At 47.4% G+C, this 17,118-nt stretch overlaps 1 protein-coding gene across 1 annotated transcript in view; it reads left to right on the top strand.

Moving 5' to 3' along the window:
• Window positions 1-16,912, top strand: part of smad9 (SMAD family member 9) — a 30,664-nt gene extending 13,752 nt beyond the window's left edge. Inside the window, exon 8 of the mRNA XM_084320764.1 lies at window positions 15,544-16,912. Coding sequence (XP_084176890.1) covers window positions 15,544-15,687 — 144 coding nt within the window. The 3' untranslated portion in view covers window positions 15,688-16,912. The remainder of the gene's footprint in view (window positions 1-15,543) is intronic.
• Window positions 16,913-17,118: the final 206 nt, after the last annotated feature.

Here is a 17,118-nt window from a genome sequence, read left to right as displayed (position 1 = left end):
GGAATTAAATAATCATAATAATAATAAATACGACAATATTTGTATGATAAAAAATTACGTTTTTACATTTAGTCATGCCTCAAGAGGCATTGTGATGTCTGAAAATAAATACAAGCACTACACCAACACTGCAAATGACAGTGGATTAAGAACTAAACCCAATCGCGTGTGTAACTGAGGGGTACAATTCCCTGACTGTATTGATAAGTATGGTATCATTAAACCACTACCACTTGATGTACTTTAACTTCTGGCCATACAGTACACGATATCTAAGTATGATGAACACTTTCCCACATATGAAATCAGGTCCACACAAATATAACAGTCGAAGGTTTAATATAGCAAAAGGTATATACAACATTCACTTAATTACATTTATGATTTGAATGCACTTGTAAGGCAAATGAGTATTCGTAGGCAAATCAACACTGAATGTCCAATCTCTGGTTACGCAGGAAGCAAGTATACAACCTGGTTCTTTAGGGAACTATAGCGATGGTACTTAAGGATTATAGCGGGATACTAAAGGGGGTCCTGCTGGTTGTAAGTCAGTAGGGGGGGGGGGGGGGGTTTGGAGAGCCGTCAGCTGCATCCCATCTGGCCAACGATTCCTGGGGAGAATTCAGGTACAGAACACAGTGCCCGCAGGATCTTGATCCACAGATGAATACACTTGGGCCCTCTTGTAGACGGTAGCTGTAGGCTGTAGGTCCACAACGAAGGAGAAGCGAGGCGGCCTCGGTCTGGGTTGAGCGCCGTCTCACCTGGGCTCCTCTCGGGGGTAATTCCAACACTCACCGGCGTTGGCTGTTATCCGCTCCACAAATCAAAGCACCCAAAGCAAATAGATATTCCATGCCGTATAGGCTCAGCAGTCGTCCGGGTAGGTAATCCAATGTGCAGGTCCCCCTCGGTCCTCGTCTAGAACTCCTCGGATGCAAGCACCACACGTGGTCTGCCCAGCCTGGTTAAGCTTCTAGATAACACGAGGAGGCGATGGGGGTGCTACTCACTTTAGAACTCGATACCGCACGATGCACCATACATAATAGACTATTATTAACTTAATAGAAATACGTCCCACTCGACGGTACAGTGCCAAACTATGACAATTCAGCTATGAATTTACACGAGGTCTCAATGCCTATTCTGGGGCCAAATAGTTTCAAGTTTCTTTAATAGTTGTCATACAGAAGTACAGAATACTTTTGTACAAAATGCTTCTTACTGTTGCGCTCCAGAGACTGTGCATGACAAGATAAGTATGAAATAAAGACATAGTAAAAATTAGAAGTAAAAAAAGAGGTCACAGTGTTCAGTTTAGACATATGTACAATGTTCGTAGACGTAGTTACCATACAATATACAATACTGTGCAGTGTACTAATATACAATACTATATAGTGCAAGGCATAAATGGACGAGGTGCAGTTTAGGTACAATTCACAGTAGGTGTACGAGTTGTAGTGCAAATCCTTTATCAATAAATATAAAGTGTAAGTGTGTTTGTGTGATCTAAAGTGTGGAGTGGGTGCTGCAGTGTGTAGGCCATAGGCCATACTGCACCACACGTGGGTCGTGGGTGAGGCTTCACGTCTGTTACTAGGTTGGAGGGTAAAGGACTAATGGACTAAAAGAAAGTTCTACTTTACTTGCGCCATATTTATATGCACGGTGAACAAATAGTACCATTCGTATTTCGGTAGCCGTATTCCTACGCGGAACCGGGGCTAGTTGGGACGCGTATAGCTTATCCGCAACAGTAAGTTACTTCCGGGGTAGGCCTGATTGGCCCCGACAGGCACGTGACGCGCAACTTTCTCTGCCGCGCGGCACGCTCGGCAGAGCTTGTGGAATTACGTAACCGTCCAAATCCGCTATGACTCTCATTCGGCGCTTTAGCTCACCTGGCATAGCAGCGGTCCGTGGTCCTGCGGTTCGTTGTTGACGCGAGTTCAAATCCCATGATTTTTTTTTTTTTAACGTGATTTTTTTTTTAACGTGTATTCTTTCGCCGGTTAAGGTTAGGCATGGTTAAGGTTAAGGTTAAGGTTAGGCATTGTTTCGGAGTTGGTTAAGGTTAGAACGGTTAAGTTTAGGCGCTGTTAAGGAGCTGGTTAAGGTTAGAGTTTGTGTTAGAGAATGGCAATATTCTTTCTATGGTTAAGGTTAGGCATGGTTAAGGTTAAGGTTAAGGTTAGGCATTGTTTCGGAGTTGGTTAAGGTTAGAACGGTTAAGTTTAGGCGCTGTTAAGGAGCTGGTTAAGGTTAGAGTTTGTGTTAGAGAATGGCAATAGACAGCCTATTTCCGCGCGACAGCTCTCAGCAGCCTCGTTGCGCGTCCTGAGTTTGCCGCGTCACGTGCCTGTCGGGGCCAATCAGGCCTACCCCGGAAGTAACTTACTGTTGCGGAACAGGTACACGCCTGACATGTTCGTCGGCACTATTGAACTTGACTCAAGGGGCTTGTCTGCTGGCGCCAGGTTCTTGTCCAATGAGAGAATGAACTATTATGGGCTGTAGTAGACTAAAGGGATATTCAGTGTATATGTACAAAGAATATACAAGGGATATCAAACGATATACAAATACTATTAAATATATATCCATAAATAAATATATATATTCGGTTTAATCTGATCCTTCACAACAGCCGCCCCCTAATTAGTCCCACCTAATTAGCTAAGCAGAGACAGATTAACCGCACTGTCTACCACTCAAGGTCCGCTGTAAGGGTCAGTCAACTCACAAAGTCGTGGGGTCATGGTCGTCATCGATAGTGTCTGGGAGTCTTGGCAGTTCTATTAGCCTCGCCACGGGTCGTGTGTAAGTCCGCCCTTGGACGAGCACTTCAGCTGCTCGGACCTTGCCATCGGCACCGGTGATCACTTTGCTTACGCGGCCAGCCGGCCACATAGCTCTGGGTAGTGACTGGTCGATAATCATGACGACTGTTCCTTCTGTCAAATTGTCTCTCTCTTTTACCCACTTCTGGCGGGTCTGTAGAGACGGTAGATAGTGGAGTAGGAAGCTATTCCAAAACTTGTCAGCCAGTACTTGACTGTACCTCCACATTCTTCGGCCGTTCGCTTCTTCAGGCCTGTACATTGTCTGGGGTAGCGCGGGGTCCAGCCGCCCCATCAAGAGTGTGTTGGGGGTGACTGGGTCGACATCTGCTACATCACTTGAGACGTAACCGAGGGGCTTGGAGTTCAATACTCCCTCGATCTCCGTGAGGACTGTCATTAGGACTTCTTCCGCCACAGTCTGGGCCCCAAGCACGGCGTACAGGGCTGTCTTTATGGAACGTACTTCTCGTTCCCAGGTTCCACCGAAGTGGGGTGCGTTCGGGGGATTAAACTGGAAGTCAATCTGGGATGGAGCGAGGTGGGTCTTAAGTTCTGGGCCCATAGCTTGGAAGCTCTCTCTCAGCTCTCTTTCTCCGCCTTTGAAGTTTGTCCCGTGATCAGACAACAATGTAGACGGTTTTCCTTTCCGCGATGTGAATCTTCGAAAGGCCATAAGGAATGAGTCTGTGCTCATGGTTGGAAGGAGTTCGATATGTATCGCTCTGGTGGTCATGCATTTGAATACAATACCCCACCGCTTCTCGGTTCCTCTTCCTTTCTTTATATACAACGGGCCAAAACAGTCCATGCCTGTGGCGTGAAAGGGCTTGTCGCCGAGTCGGAGGCGACAGGGAGGTAGGTCAGCCATCCGGGGTATGCTGGGCTGCGCGCGCCACTTTCGGCAGTCTAGACAGGTTCGCTGGAAGCGTCGCACTGCTTCTCTCCCTTGAAGTATCCAATAGCGACGTCTGATCTCCGCGAAGACTCTCTCTGCTCCTGCGTGGTGCACATCCTCGTCGTATTTCTTTATGATCAGCTCTGTGACCTTGTGTCGGCTGTTCAAGACTATCGGGTACTTAACGTCATCCGGTAGGTCGGGGGCTCTCCGCAGACGACCACCCACTCTGATGAGATTATGGGCGTCACTCTCGGGTGCCAGGTGGAGCAGTCTGCTGTCTGATGGGACGGGCTTTCCTCCCTGTAGACAGTCTAGCTCATCGGGGAACGAGTCTCTCTGGGCTCGTTGTAGTAGAAGAAGTGCTGCTTCTTCGTAGTCAGCTGCTGAAATGTCAGTGGTGGGCTGAATCTCTGGGTGGTGCCACAGGAATGTCTTTAGCTGCGCACTCTGTAGGGTGAGGCAATCATCTATGTTGGGGTCTGTGGAGGCGACTGTGCTCAATCCACAGAACATAGGTTTCTTGTTTTCAGCCTCCTCTTTACTCGCCTCCCGTGGGGTGGGCGTAGGCCACTCTTCTTCCGGGAGCTTGAGGAACTCTGGTCCGTCACTGTAGATGTTGTGACGGGTGAGGTCATCTAGGGACATTCCCCGGGTGATGACGTCAGCTGGGTTGTATTTGGTGTCCACATACCGCCAGCTTGCTGCTTCTGTTAACTCTTGAATCTCTGTGACTCTGACTCCCACGAAGACCTTGTATCTGCATGAATCAGACTTGATCCATGTGAGTACTGTCGTAGAGTCTGACCACAAGATTGTTCTTTGCACCGGGATGGTGAGTTCACGTTGGATTAACGTGGCTAGATGCGCTCCTGCTAGGGCTGCGCAGAGCTCTAGACGCGGGATAGATTGTTGCTTTCGTGGGGCTATTCTTGAGCGAGCCAGGATGAAAGCGGTGTGTATCTCTCCTCCCTTCTCTTGGGCACGCAAGTAGGCCACAGATCCATAGGCTACTTCGGAGGCGTCGCTGAAGACGTGTAGATCCATCTTGCATGTCTCTGGCCTCACTGTGGGTGGGAAGTAGCTGCGGCGTATGTTGACGCCTGGGAGTGAGCGGAGTTCCGTCTCCCACTCTCTCCATGTGGAGGCAAGGTGTGCGGGTATTGGGTCGTCCCAGCCCTGGTCCTTGTCCCATAGTGCTCGTACAATCATCTTTGCCCTGGTGGTGTAAGGTAGAATACATCCCAACGGGTCATATTGTCTGGCGAGTGTTCTGTACACACTCCGTCTGGTGGTCGGTATCGCCGTCGACCTTCCCTGCTCCGTGGTCAGGGGTTTGTGTCTATAGTGGAGCGAGTCTGTTTTGAAGCGCCAGACTAGTCCTAGTGTCATTTCTTGGGCTTCTCCTGGGATGGTCGCCATCCAGGTCTCGCTACTGGCTGCCTTGTCCGCGGGGGAGAGGCTGCGCAATACTTGCGGGTCGCTGCTGGCCCACTGCCTGAGATCAAAGCCGCCTTTGATCAGGGAGGCGCGTAGCTTGAGTAGGAGAGCCTCGGCTTCTTCTTGGGTCGAAACGCTTTGTAAACAGTTGTCCACGTAGAAACTGTTCTTCACACTGTGTCGGACCTCTTCATCTGCTGCTGGGTCCTCTGCGACGTGTTTCTGCAGTGCAAATGTAGCACAGCACGGGCTGCATGTGGTTCCGAAGGGGAGGGCTTCCCATTGGTAGATGGCTGGGTGCTCATCTCCGATCCTCTCTCTCCATAGGAACCGCAGTAGGGGCTTATCCTCCTCCACTAGTCTCACCTGCAGGAACATCCCTTTGATATCCCCGCTGATAGCCACCTTGTCCTGGCGGAAGCGTAGTAGCACGCCTAGTAGAGAGGGGCCGAGTGTGGGGCCGGGCAAGAGCTCTTTATTCAGATTCTGGGATCCGATCTGGTAGCTGCAGTTAAACACAATGCAATCCTTGCCGTTGTGGTGGACCTTGTGGTGCGGCACGTACCATGATTCGGTCGTCTGATCGGCCTCTTTAATGTCAATCTTCATTACGTGTCTCGCTGTGATTAGCTTCTCAATCTCAGCGCGGTACACACTCTCTTGAGCGGGGTCTTTGGCTAGGCGCCGCTCTGTGTTCAATAGATACCGCTCCGTAGCTTCTTTCGTGGCGTGAAAGGTGGGCATTCCCTCTCGCCTCAGGAGTGGAGTTGCGTATCTCATCACTCCGCCGACTGTGACTCTCTTTGTCCCTTGCTCGAGGAGGTTTATGGCGTAAATGTCTTCTTTAGAACGAATGTCTTTCTTTTCGTTCTTAAAGGGCATTGTCTCTAGTGTCCATAGCCTCTCGACATGCTGCAGGAGAGTGGTGTCTTCTTCTGTCACTCTGGAGTGGAGGCAGCTAGTGGCTGCTGTTCGGTTGAGAGATTTAGCGAGGGGGCCTTGTAATGTCCATCCTAGGCGGGTCTCGACGGCTGCAGGACAGCCTCTGGGTCCTGTATGGACCCGGTCTATCGGGACTATGAGGTCTGCATGGTCGGAGCCTATCAGCAGGGTCGGGGTGGCGCCGTCTATGAGCGGGATAGGTAGTTGACGCTAGAGATGTTCCGATACCATTTTTTCCTTTCCGATCCGATTCCGATACCTAAGCTTTGGGTATCGGCCGATACCGATACTTATCCGATACCAGTGCATACATAAAAAAAAAAAAAAACGATATTATATAAATTTTTTATAAATATAATATATATATTTTTTTTTTAACAAATACTGTTTTATATATACTGTTTTTTAGTCATAACTAGAAAGTAATGGTATTTATTCAACAACAGGTGATTGTATAGATTTGTATTAGTATCATTAATCAATGAGTATGGGGCTTCAGCACTGCAGATATACCCTACTCCAATGATCCACACGGACATTATACATTGCTGCACTCGCTACCCACTGGCTCTGCAGATATACCCTACTCAGTCTGTCTACAAGGCTCCGTTCAGTAGCAGTCGGATCTGTTTTGATTTTTGCACAATAAATATTCAACATTCTCTTTTGAGACTCCGCCTCAGACTCTTATCATTTGGCACTAAAAGCTAAACATTGTCGCCGATATGGCTGTCCGCAACATGTCATTAATTGTGTACGCGACGTGCAATTGTGCAATGACAACGTTACCGTTAGCTAGCATGAGCTACCGGTATATGGGAAGACCATAGAAGACTGTAACGTTACTGGTGACATTGTGATTTAACTTGGAATACTCCTTTGCCAACTTGCTGTACTTTGCTTGCAGGTCTGCAGCCATTATTGCTGGATTATATGAATAGCCCCAACTTTAGCCAAGGTAATGTTAAAGCTAGCTTTCGGTTAGCCGTTCAATGCTAATAACACCAGCCACCAAGCGAACCCATGAGCTCGCCGTCAACACCGCTCTGTCGGGACGATGACATTTAAGAAAGTATCTGCTGTTAAAATGACAAATGGCATTGACACTTTAATCGATTAAGCACACGTTTGTTTTATAATGCTTACTCAACAGACCACAGTGTTGTTGATAAATTACGTCATATGGTATCGGAGCGCAGCATTAGAGGGTACTCGCCGATACCGATACCAGCATTTTAGCCAGTATCGGCGGCTTTTCCGATACCAGTATCGGTATCGGAACAACTCTAGTTGACGCAGGTGCACATATTTATCCATCAGTTTGGTGATGGGGTAGGTGTACTGTGATAGTCCTATTTCTTGGCTGGTGAAAGCATTTGTAATCCTATACCGTCTCTCTGGCTGCCCGCTTGCTGCGATAGTGAAGGAGACATTCTCGCCTTTTATCGTCTTTAAATCTCTTCTTATTGTCCGAATCGTCATCTGGTTCTCGCTCCCCCGCAGTCCCAGCTGGGCCGCAGCGGATGCGAGGAGAAGGGTCTTCTCTGACCCGTCATCAAGGACGGCGTAAGTGTCCATGACTTTATCTTGGTGGCTCAATGTTACACGGACTACCTTTAAGAGCACCTGGGCGCCGCTGCTGCTGGCGGGGTCAATGTACATGACACTTGCCTTTGTGCTGCTCGATGGTACAGGTGCAGGCTTTCTTCTGTTACTGTCGTGTAGGACATCTAGGTGGGCTCCGTCACACCGACTGCACCTCTTCTTTAGGCGGCACTCGGCTGCCATGTGACTGCGCGCACATCGGTAACAGCGCCTGTTGGACTTTATCCATTGGCTCACTTCTTCTGCATTCATCTTCTTGAACAGGTCACATTGTGACAGCCAGTGTTCCTTCTCGCAGTACGGGCACACCATCTTCCACTTCTCTTTTCTCGAGGGGGTACTGTGGTTCTTACTGCTCGGTACTGATTCTGATTGGTGCATGACAGTCACTGATCTTCTTCCATCGTTTACTCTCCTAGGTCCCTCTCTGGAGCTTGGTGTGCTCCGCACGAATGTATCCAAGCGTAGGCTGCTGACTTCTCTCGTCAGGAAGTCGGCTAAATCGAGGAGGGATGGTTCGGGACCGTTAGGATCACGGTGGTCTCTTTGCCGCCTAAAGCGCTCTTGTCTGGCGGGCGGCAGCTTCTCTAAAATCCTCTCGACGTTAGAGTTGGCGTATAGCTCGTGCATACCCTTTTCTCGTTGCGCTCCCAGCATCCCTACCAGGGACTGCACTTTTATAGACAGGTCGTCTAGTGAGCGATTGTCTGTTGCTGGGGGTAGGCGGTCAATATGCCTTATCTCTTGGATTACGTAATCCCATATACGTCCATATCTCTGGTCCAGCGCTGCTAGAGCCGCGGTGTATGGGGTCGTAGAGGTGGCATAGGCTAGCGCTATATTGTGCGCTCGGGGTACTTTCAGGTGCTTCAGTAATATTGCATACTTGTGGCGTTCGTCAACGACATCCACCATCATTGTCTCTAAGCACATCCGGAGCTCTGTGTACTGTGCTCGATTCTCATGGGTGAAGTCTGGAAACGTCGGTGTGCCAATGTATGACGCCGTGGATGGCTGGCACATCGGTGAGCGTTGGGAGAGAGGCCTCCTAGGCAAGTCTCCTCTTGCGCCTCTCTGTGGGCTGGTACCGGCAGGGTACCATGGCCCGCTGGTCCAGGTGCTGTTCCTCGGGGCTGGTCGTGCGTCATGCTCACCCGTGAATAGAGTCGGGGGTCTGTAGCGCAGCGCCGCGGGGGTATAGCCTGGGCTGTACTGGACCTCCTGGTCCGGTGGAGTACTGTGCTGTCGTCGGGCTTGGTTCTCCTCCTCTCCCTCTTCTTCTTCTGTCAGGTCCTCTAGATCCTGTAGTCGTTTATTTAGCCTCTCCGCAGTGTATGCTGCTCCTTCCTTGTAGCTGGGTCTCGCTTGGACCGGTCGGGGAAGGGGGTCTGCGGGGGGTATAGGCTCTCTCTGGTGGTCAAGTTCAGGGTCGCTTGGTCGGTTAGGGGATGCTGCCCTTGACTGTTGTCTCGACGAGGCCCTTGAACCCCTGGCGGAGGGAGAGGGTGTTGCCTTGGTGATCAGCTGCTCCATTAGCTGCGCTTGTAGTCTGTCGCGCTCGCCCTGTAGTCTGTCGCGCTCGGCTTCGCGCTGGATGAGAGCGATGTCGCGCTCTGCTTCTCTTTGGGCACCGTCAGCGGCGCGCTGGGTGTCGGACCGGTCTCTTGCCATATTCTCTTCCGTCTGAAGGCGTCTCATCTCCAGGCGTATGTGCTCTTCTTCGCTCCGTTGCTGTGTTTGGAGTCGATCGCGTTCACCCTGAAGTCGATCGCGTTCACCCTGGAGTCGATCGCGTTCGGTAGAGGCTGTCAGGCTGACGAGGAACGCCTGTGACAGCATCCTCTCCGCCTCGCTGGGGGAAGACGCTTGTAGAGGTGAGCCGCTCCTGGCTGTACTTGTTGGGGAGTCCTGGAGCTCTATCTCCTCGGCGCTCTCCTCATCTTGTTCCGTGCAGGGTTCCACCTCTGGAGGGTTGTCTTCCTCCCGGAGCTGGTCGGGGACTACTTCTTCGGTATTGGCGGGGGGTAAAGGCATGTCTGTTCCCTCCTGGTCCCCACCGTGAGCTTGGTCAGTTACATTAGAACCCACTAGGGCCTCTGTGGTCGGGGTAACCTGGTCGTTAAGGTCAGACATAATTTTACTTTCTACTTTTACCGCGTTTACCGTCTGTAGAAGGCTAGGTAGTTGACTGACAGCGTAATCCTCTAAGTACTGAGGTGTCTGTCGTCTGCGCCGCGGGCGTTCTACGTTAGGAGGACCGTTTCGTGGAGTGTTCATCATAGGCCATTTCAATATTAATAACACTATATTAATATTACACTAGTTACCATCCGGCTCGAAGGACCAATTGTAACTGAGGGGTACAATTCCCTGACTGTATTGATAAGTATGGTATCATTAAACCACTACCGCTTGATGTACTTTAACTTCTGGCCATACAGTACACGATATCTAAGTATGATGAACACTTTCCCACATATGAAATCAGGTCCACACAAATATAACAGTCGAAGGTTTAATATAGCAAAAGGTATATACAACATTCACTTAATTACATTTATGATTTGAATGCACTTGTAAGGCAAATGAGTATTCGTAGGCAAATCAACACTGAATGTCCAATCTCTGGTTACGCAGGAAGCAAGTATACAACCTGGTTCTTTAGGGAACTATAGCGATGGTACTTAAGGATTATAGCGGGATACTAAAGGGGGTCCTGCTGGTTGTAAGTCAGTAGGGGGGGGGGGGGGGGGTTGGAGAGCCGTCAGCTGCATCCCATCTGGCCAACGATTCCTGGGGAGAATTCAGGTACAGAACACAGTGCCCGCAGGATCTTGATCCACAGATGAATACACTTGGGCCCTCTTGTAGACGGTAGCTGTAGGCTGTAGGTCCACAACGAAGGAGAAGCGAGGCGGCCTCGGTCTGGGTTGAGCGCCGTCTCACCTGGGCTCCTCTCGGGGGTAATTCCAACACTCACCGGCGTTGGCTGTTATCCGCTCCACAAATCAAAGCACCCAAAGCAAATAGATATTCCATGCTGTATAGGCTCAGCAGTCGTCCGGGTAGGTAATCCAATGTGCAGGTCCCCCTCGGTCCTCGTCTAGAACTCCTCGGATGCAAGCACCACACGTGGTCTGCCCAGCCTGGTTAAGCTTCTAGATAACACGAGGAGGCGATGGGGGTGCTACTCACTTTAGAACTCGATACCGCACGATGCACCATACATAATAGACTATTATTAACTTAATAGAAATACGTCCCACTCGACGGTACAGTGCCAAACTATGACAATTCAGCTATGAATTTACACGAGGTCTCAATGCCTATTCTGGGGCCAAATAGGCCATACTGCACCACACGTGGGTCGTGGGTGAGGCTTCACGTCTGTTACTAGGTTGGAGGGTAAAGGACTAATGGACTAAAAGAAAGTTCTACTTTACTTGCGCCATATTTATATGCACGGTGAACAAATAGTACCATTCGTATTTCGGTAGCCGTATTCCTACGCGGAACCGGGGCTAGTTGGGACATGTTCGTCGGCACTATTGAACTTGACTCAAGGGGCTTGTCTGCTGGCGCCAGGTTCTTGTCCAATGAGAGAATGAACTATTATGGGCTGTAGTAGACTAAAGGGATATTCAGTGTATATGTACAAAGAATATACAAGGGATATCAAACGATATACAAATACTATTAAATATATATCCATAAATAAATATATATATTCGGTTTAATCTGATCCTTCACAACAGCGTGGATATAGCTATAGTGGAATAGACTGTATTAATATTCCGTATTTATACCATCTTGTTGCGCGCTCCTGGCCACCTGTTCAGCGCACACACACACACTGTCTATAGCCTACGTGCGTAATGACAGTAACAGTAGGCTTGTATTATTCGAATGACTTGTTTATTAGGAGATTGCAGATACTGTATGCGCTGCGTACAGTAAAGATCTTAAGGTTGCCACATTCGGGCATACTGTGAGCAGACCACCACGTACCAATTTCCTACAATTCTCAGGCCAGTTTACTACATTTAGATACTGTAGTATGTGTGTATGCGCTGAACAGGTGGCCAGGAGCGTGCAAGACGGTATAAATATGGAATATTAACTCATTGACTGCCACGCTGTTTTCCCATCTTTACTCCCTGGCGCCAGCGTTATTGACCATTTTCACAATGTTTGTGGACCCATCGTATATTCTATATTATAGCTATGGAGACAATAGTATGGCTAATTTGACAGGCACTATTTAGTATTTACACCAACATGGAAAAAACAGTGTATGTCTACATACCTTCGTTTGTGCCCTATCCCGTGCTAAAGATCGCCTCGTTTCACTATAATCCAGGCTGATTTCCTGGAATGGGAGTTATGACGTATATTGTGCATTATGCGCAAATCAGCGTTTCCGTTAGAACATATTCGTGCCGGTCTGGGTGTCCTGCAAGATTTCTATCACCGGACATATTCGAGATATTCCGGTCAGAGTTTTAAACAGCAGTCTATTATAATCACATGTTTATGAGCTAGCGAATTCCGTTATAATTGGACATGTGTATTAATTACATCAAGCGAAGAATGAGAAATTGATTTGCAGAATCAAATGACTATCTCTCGCCTCTCAAGTTAGTGCGATACGCTACCAGCATCAAGCTCCCGCCCCGCAGGCTCGCGGCTGCAGCAGCTGTCACACGCACCCCCAAATGAATCTCGAGTAGACATCGCTTCACCTCGTTGTATCAGACACGTCACACATATCATAATGTTCAACTTCACACACAGCAAACTGTAGTTGATCATCACATTGCCTCGTTTGCTAGCTCGTCGCCACATGCAGAGAGGACGAGCCACATGCGTGGGTGTAACGCATTTGTTAATTTCATTATAGGTTATAGCCTACATTTAGTTATAATCAATATTATAATATGCATTACTATGTGACACGGCAGTCAACCAACAGTTGCAGTCAACACTAGTCACTCACCCCGTCTCTCGTTGTGCCTATCCGTTTTGTACCTGCGACGGCTGCGAGAACAGCGACTTTAGTTGCTGGTTCGACTTTAATAGATCCCCATTGGAACATGCGAGGCTCGCAACGGTAGCAGCAGACTGGGGATGCTCTTTGTGGTTCAATCAATAAATTAATAGTAAAAGTACGCTCGACATTTTTGTTTCTTTCCCGCGGGAGCCACCACGGCATCAGCGTCAGCGGTCTCTGTGACTTCAAGTTCAGAAGACTCATCTTCGTTGTCATTATTAGACCTGCTTGTGCTTGGTTTCATGAAATATTTACTAAGCTTAGCTTGTTTCGCCATCTCTCTCTCTTCCTCGTATACCTGTTTGTCGTTATGGTGGCCAGAGCGCGCAGGCTCAAAAAAAAAGAAAAATAAGTTTCACATCTAAGCGGCGCCATCCTATCAGAGTGAAGCAACAATGAAACTGAAAATGGAATTATTGTTTCGTTCATTCGCATAGGCTATTTAATTTTAGCCGATTTTAATACAATTCAAATAATAAAATTGTGCTTAGAGGAATTATTTTCACCGGACATTAAGACCGGAGATATTTAAATATTCGGACTTCAACATATTTTGCCGGTCAAATACCGGTAATTACCGGCTAACGGAAACGCTGGCGCAAATCGTTCGGGTTGCTCGCCTGAAACCTATATTATTTCCAAATCAAAGGTATATACCATATAGATGTTTATTTTTATTTTATTTTTAAACTTTATAAATTTTTTCTCCCATCCCAATTTAGTCATTATGCCAATTCCCTTCCTGGTCGTTGCACGCATTGTCCCACTGTTGGCTTAGGGAGGGTGTAGAACTACCACATGCCTCCTCCGATACATGGAGTCAGCCAGCCGCTTCTTTTCACCTGACAGCGAGGACTCTCACTGGGGGAATGTAACGCTTCCCACCCCGCTAACACTGCCAATTGTGTTAGTAGGGACGACTGACCAAGCCGGAGGTACCGCTGCGATCGTTACCAAAAGCATGTTTTAGGTTCGGTAAAATATGACGCTGTGATCAATACAAAAGCATGTTTTAGGTTTGGTAAAATAGACCTAAAATAGACCATACCTCTGTCAGAAGGTACTCCAAAATTAATAATCCAAGTAGTTCCATTGTGATCGCCATTACTGGTGTGCATTGGGTCTGGCTATAATACATAAAACAATAGGTTTCAGGTGAGCAAATCGGCGACAGATGGCTGTGTGCTGCTTCACTTTGAGGGGGAGGGGATTTCTGCAGCCCGAGGCACTGAGAGACCCAGTTCAAAAGGTAGGCGATACTGCCACCTGTCGGGATTCGATCGTCATTGCAATTATAACGTAGGCAGCGGTGCCAGGGAGACACAGGCAGGTCCGCGCGAGTGTTTAGAATGGGAAAATCGAAAAAAATAAAAAAGGATCTAAACCCGAGATATCTCGGGTTTGGCGCTCAACACTTGGATTTGAAACACGAGAAATCTCGGGTTTGGCGCAGAATGAGTTAATACAGTATATTCCACTATAGCTATAGTGTGCTGTATGATAACAATACATTTGTATCTAATCTTATTTTGATCAGTTGCAAATCGCTTCCGTGCTACCTGTTGAATACGGGGGAGCCTCTCGCTTACGCTTTGCACACGGCCCTCGCCTTAGCTTGCAGGGCGTGTCTGTATGCAAATTCAGGTGTACGAGAATGCGCTTCCAGTTTGTGAATGAGTGATGTACTTGATTCAGGGGTTCGCAGCTGCGATAATTTTGCCAACTTAAGACAACCTCTACACGCGTTGATGAATCCGGGGGTAACTGTCGTAGGCTCTCTCTGACAAACTTCCGAGGTTGTTGTAAGAGAATTCAATGTTGGTGAATGAGGTCCAATGTCCGTGCTTGGCCATGCTGGCGTGTGGTTGGCCATGTGTGGTGGTGGGCCATGTGTTGTGGGCCATAGACCACTGCACTTCCGCATTACATGGAGCTCATGGGAGAGCGTGGGGGGATACAATTAATTAGAGCCTTGATGTAAATGTGGTTGTAGCTGTGGCGGTCGGGTAGATCCAATAGACTTTTTGGGTCTACTGGCGTGTGGTGGGAGCCAATGTTTGTTGCCTCTAACGTCTCCTCGTCCAACTTGCAGGCACATTGTTCTTTTTTGTTTTTACCCACCATCACTCACTTCATTTCATTTATTTGGAAGGGACAGCATATATTAATGGACAATACATAAATAATGCACTGTAAATACACAGGATTTAGCAAGGGATGCTAATTTTCATCCTCAGTCCCCTGGGGGTGAACTTCCTTCACTGTGAAAATGGCCCAGCATTCTAAAGGGAGCTTCCATAGATATATATATATTATAAACACTAGATGGCTCAAGGCGGAGTCTCCCGCGTAGTTCACCGGCGGCCATCTTGCTTGAGTGGACTACTGCTCGCTGAAATCTTGATGGATTTACAAACTGTTTGGTTTATTACAAATGTTATTAACATGGCTATGATTCTTGATTGGAAGAATAATAAATTTAAAAATATTTTCATATGAAAGTCCATTATAAGTATGCAGTATAACTACATCTCTGACGTTTTTAACAAACAAAACGGTTGAAAATTGAGCAAGCTATGGTTATTTCAATAGTACATGCACCATAGACATGCATGTTATGAGTGGGGCGTGCTCCACCCACGCAAGATGGCCACCATGTGGCAACGTCGGTCTCCGTTGGCCAGCAGCGCAGGTAAATCATCTAGTGATATATATCTATGTTCCTACCTACTTCTAACATACTGTTTCCCTTCTCCCAGGGCTGGGGTGCAGAATACCACCGGCAGGATGTGACCAGCACCCCCAGCTGGATCGAAGTGCACCTGCATGGGCCTCTACAGTGGCTGGACAAGGTCCTCACACAGATGGGCTCCCCGCACAACCCCATCTCCTCTGTGTCATGAGACACACACACGCCGCTTCCTGTGTGTTCTCGCCATGCGTTCCAGACAAGTCGGGAAGTCGGAAATTCCAAGTTCTACTGGGCAAAAAATGCAATATGGCCCTCAAAGTCAGAATTCCAAGTAAGAAACGTGGGCGTGATCTCTCGACAACTTCTTCGAGATTGCAGTCATCTCGTGTCATGCAGTCTCATACCATTAACTGTAAACAACATAATTTGAACATGTTTGTAATCTTTAGATCATTGAAGCTAGATTCTCATCAAAGTAATTCAACAGTTTCTCTGCATGTGTTGTGCTCAGAAACCAGCCACACAAACACCGGCCTCTCGTGGGAGTGGGGTCCATGGTTCTCTCATAGATACAACTACCCTCATCTGTGGTTTCTCCCTCTGGGGTCCATGGTTCTCCCATAGATACAACTACTCTCATCTGTGCTTTCTCCCTCTGGATTTATTTCCAAACTGGACACTGGAACTCACTGAGGTCGTAACACCAACCTCCCGACTTTGACTGGAACACGGCAATAGTCCTACAAACTAGAAGTATAAGATGAGGATGAGGAAGTTTCGTCTTAGCGACGTGTGAAACGTACCTCCCCATGATGCCACTGGGAGACATTGTGTGGTTAAGATGTGGCGTTGTCTCCCAGTGCTCTACCTCGAGTACACCTGCATTCCATCCTCTTCTTATAATTCCAGCCTGCAAAGAGGTAGTCATAGATTCTGTATGCATCACAGCTTCTGAGTTCCAAGACAAAATAAAGCCAGGGTTTCTGTCATAATACCCCCCCCCCCCCCCCCCTTGTTGTGTCATGCTAATTTACAAATCATTCTAAACATTTTAGTTATTCATAGCCTTGTCCGTTTATGCTCTGTCGGCTGTAAGAATCTCAACAAACACATGATTGTCAGCTATAACAATCAAACACACACATGGTTCAATTTCATTTTGCCAATTTACAGCCCATGTAGTTACAATGATCAAGTGTTCCTGCATTTCAGTAAAATATTGTACTGCATTTATTTTCTCTCTATTGTGGCATGTTAACTGCACTCCAAGCCAAGGGAAAAAAATGGGATTTACATGTTAGGTACTAAAGGTTCATGTTTAAATGTTCTGTTATTTTGTAAGTTTCTATATGTTGGCATTATGTACTTACTAATGTTTGATTTCATGTACTGGTTGCTTTTTACTTGTTCCAATAAAGTCAGTTTGTTGTTTTTTTCTGAAATGTCTTTATTATTTTGCAGGCAAAATGTGTTTATTATTTTATTATAAAATAATTGTATTTATTATTTAGCTGAAGAACGAAGAAGTTTCTTCATAAATTAGGCTATTCTTTTTTATTTAGGTCTACATCTATTCACATGTTTAACCCTATTATTATCTTGTTTAAGAAACGACTAAGCACTACTCTATTTCATAAAAGAG

The sequence above is a fragment of the Notolepis coatsorum genome (assembly GCF_963971535.1).
Source record: "Notolepis coatsorum genome assembly, chromosome: 8".
Taxonomy (NCBI): Eukaryota; Metazoa; Chordata; class Actinopteri; order Aulopiformes; family Paralepididae; genus Notolepis; species Notolepis coatsorum.
This window is presented reverse-complemented; position numbering and strand designations above follow the sequence as displayed.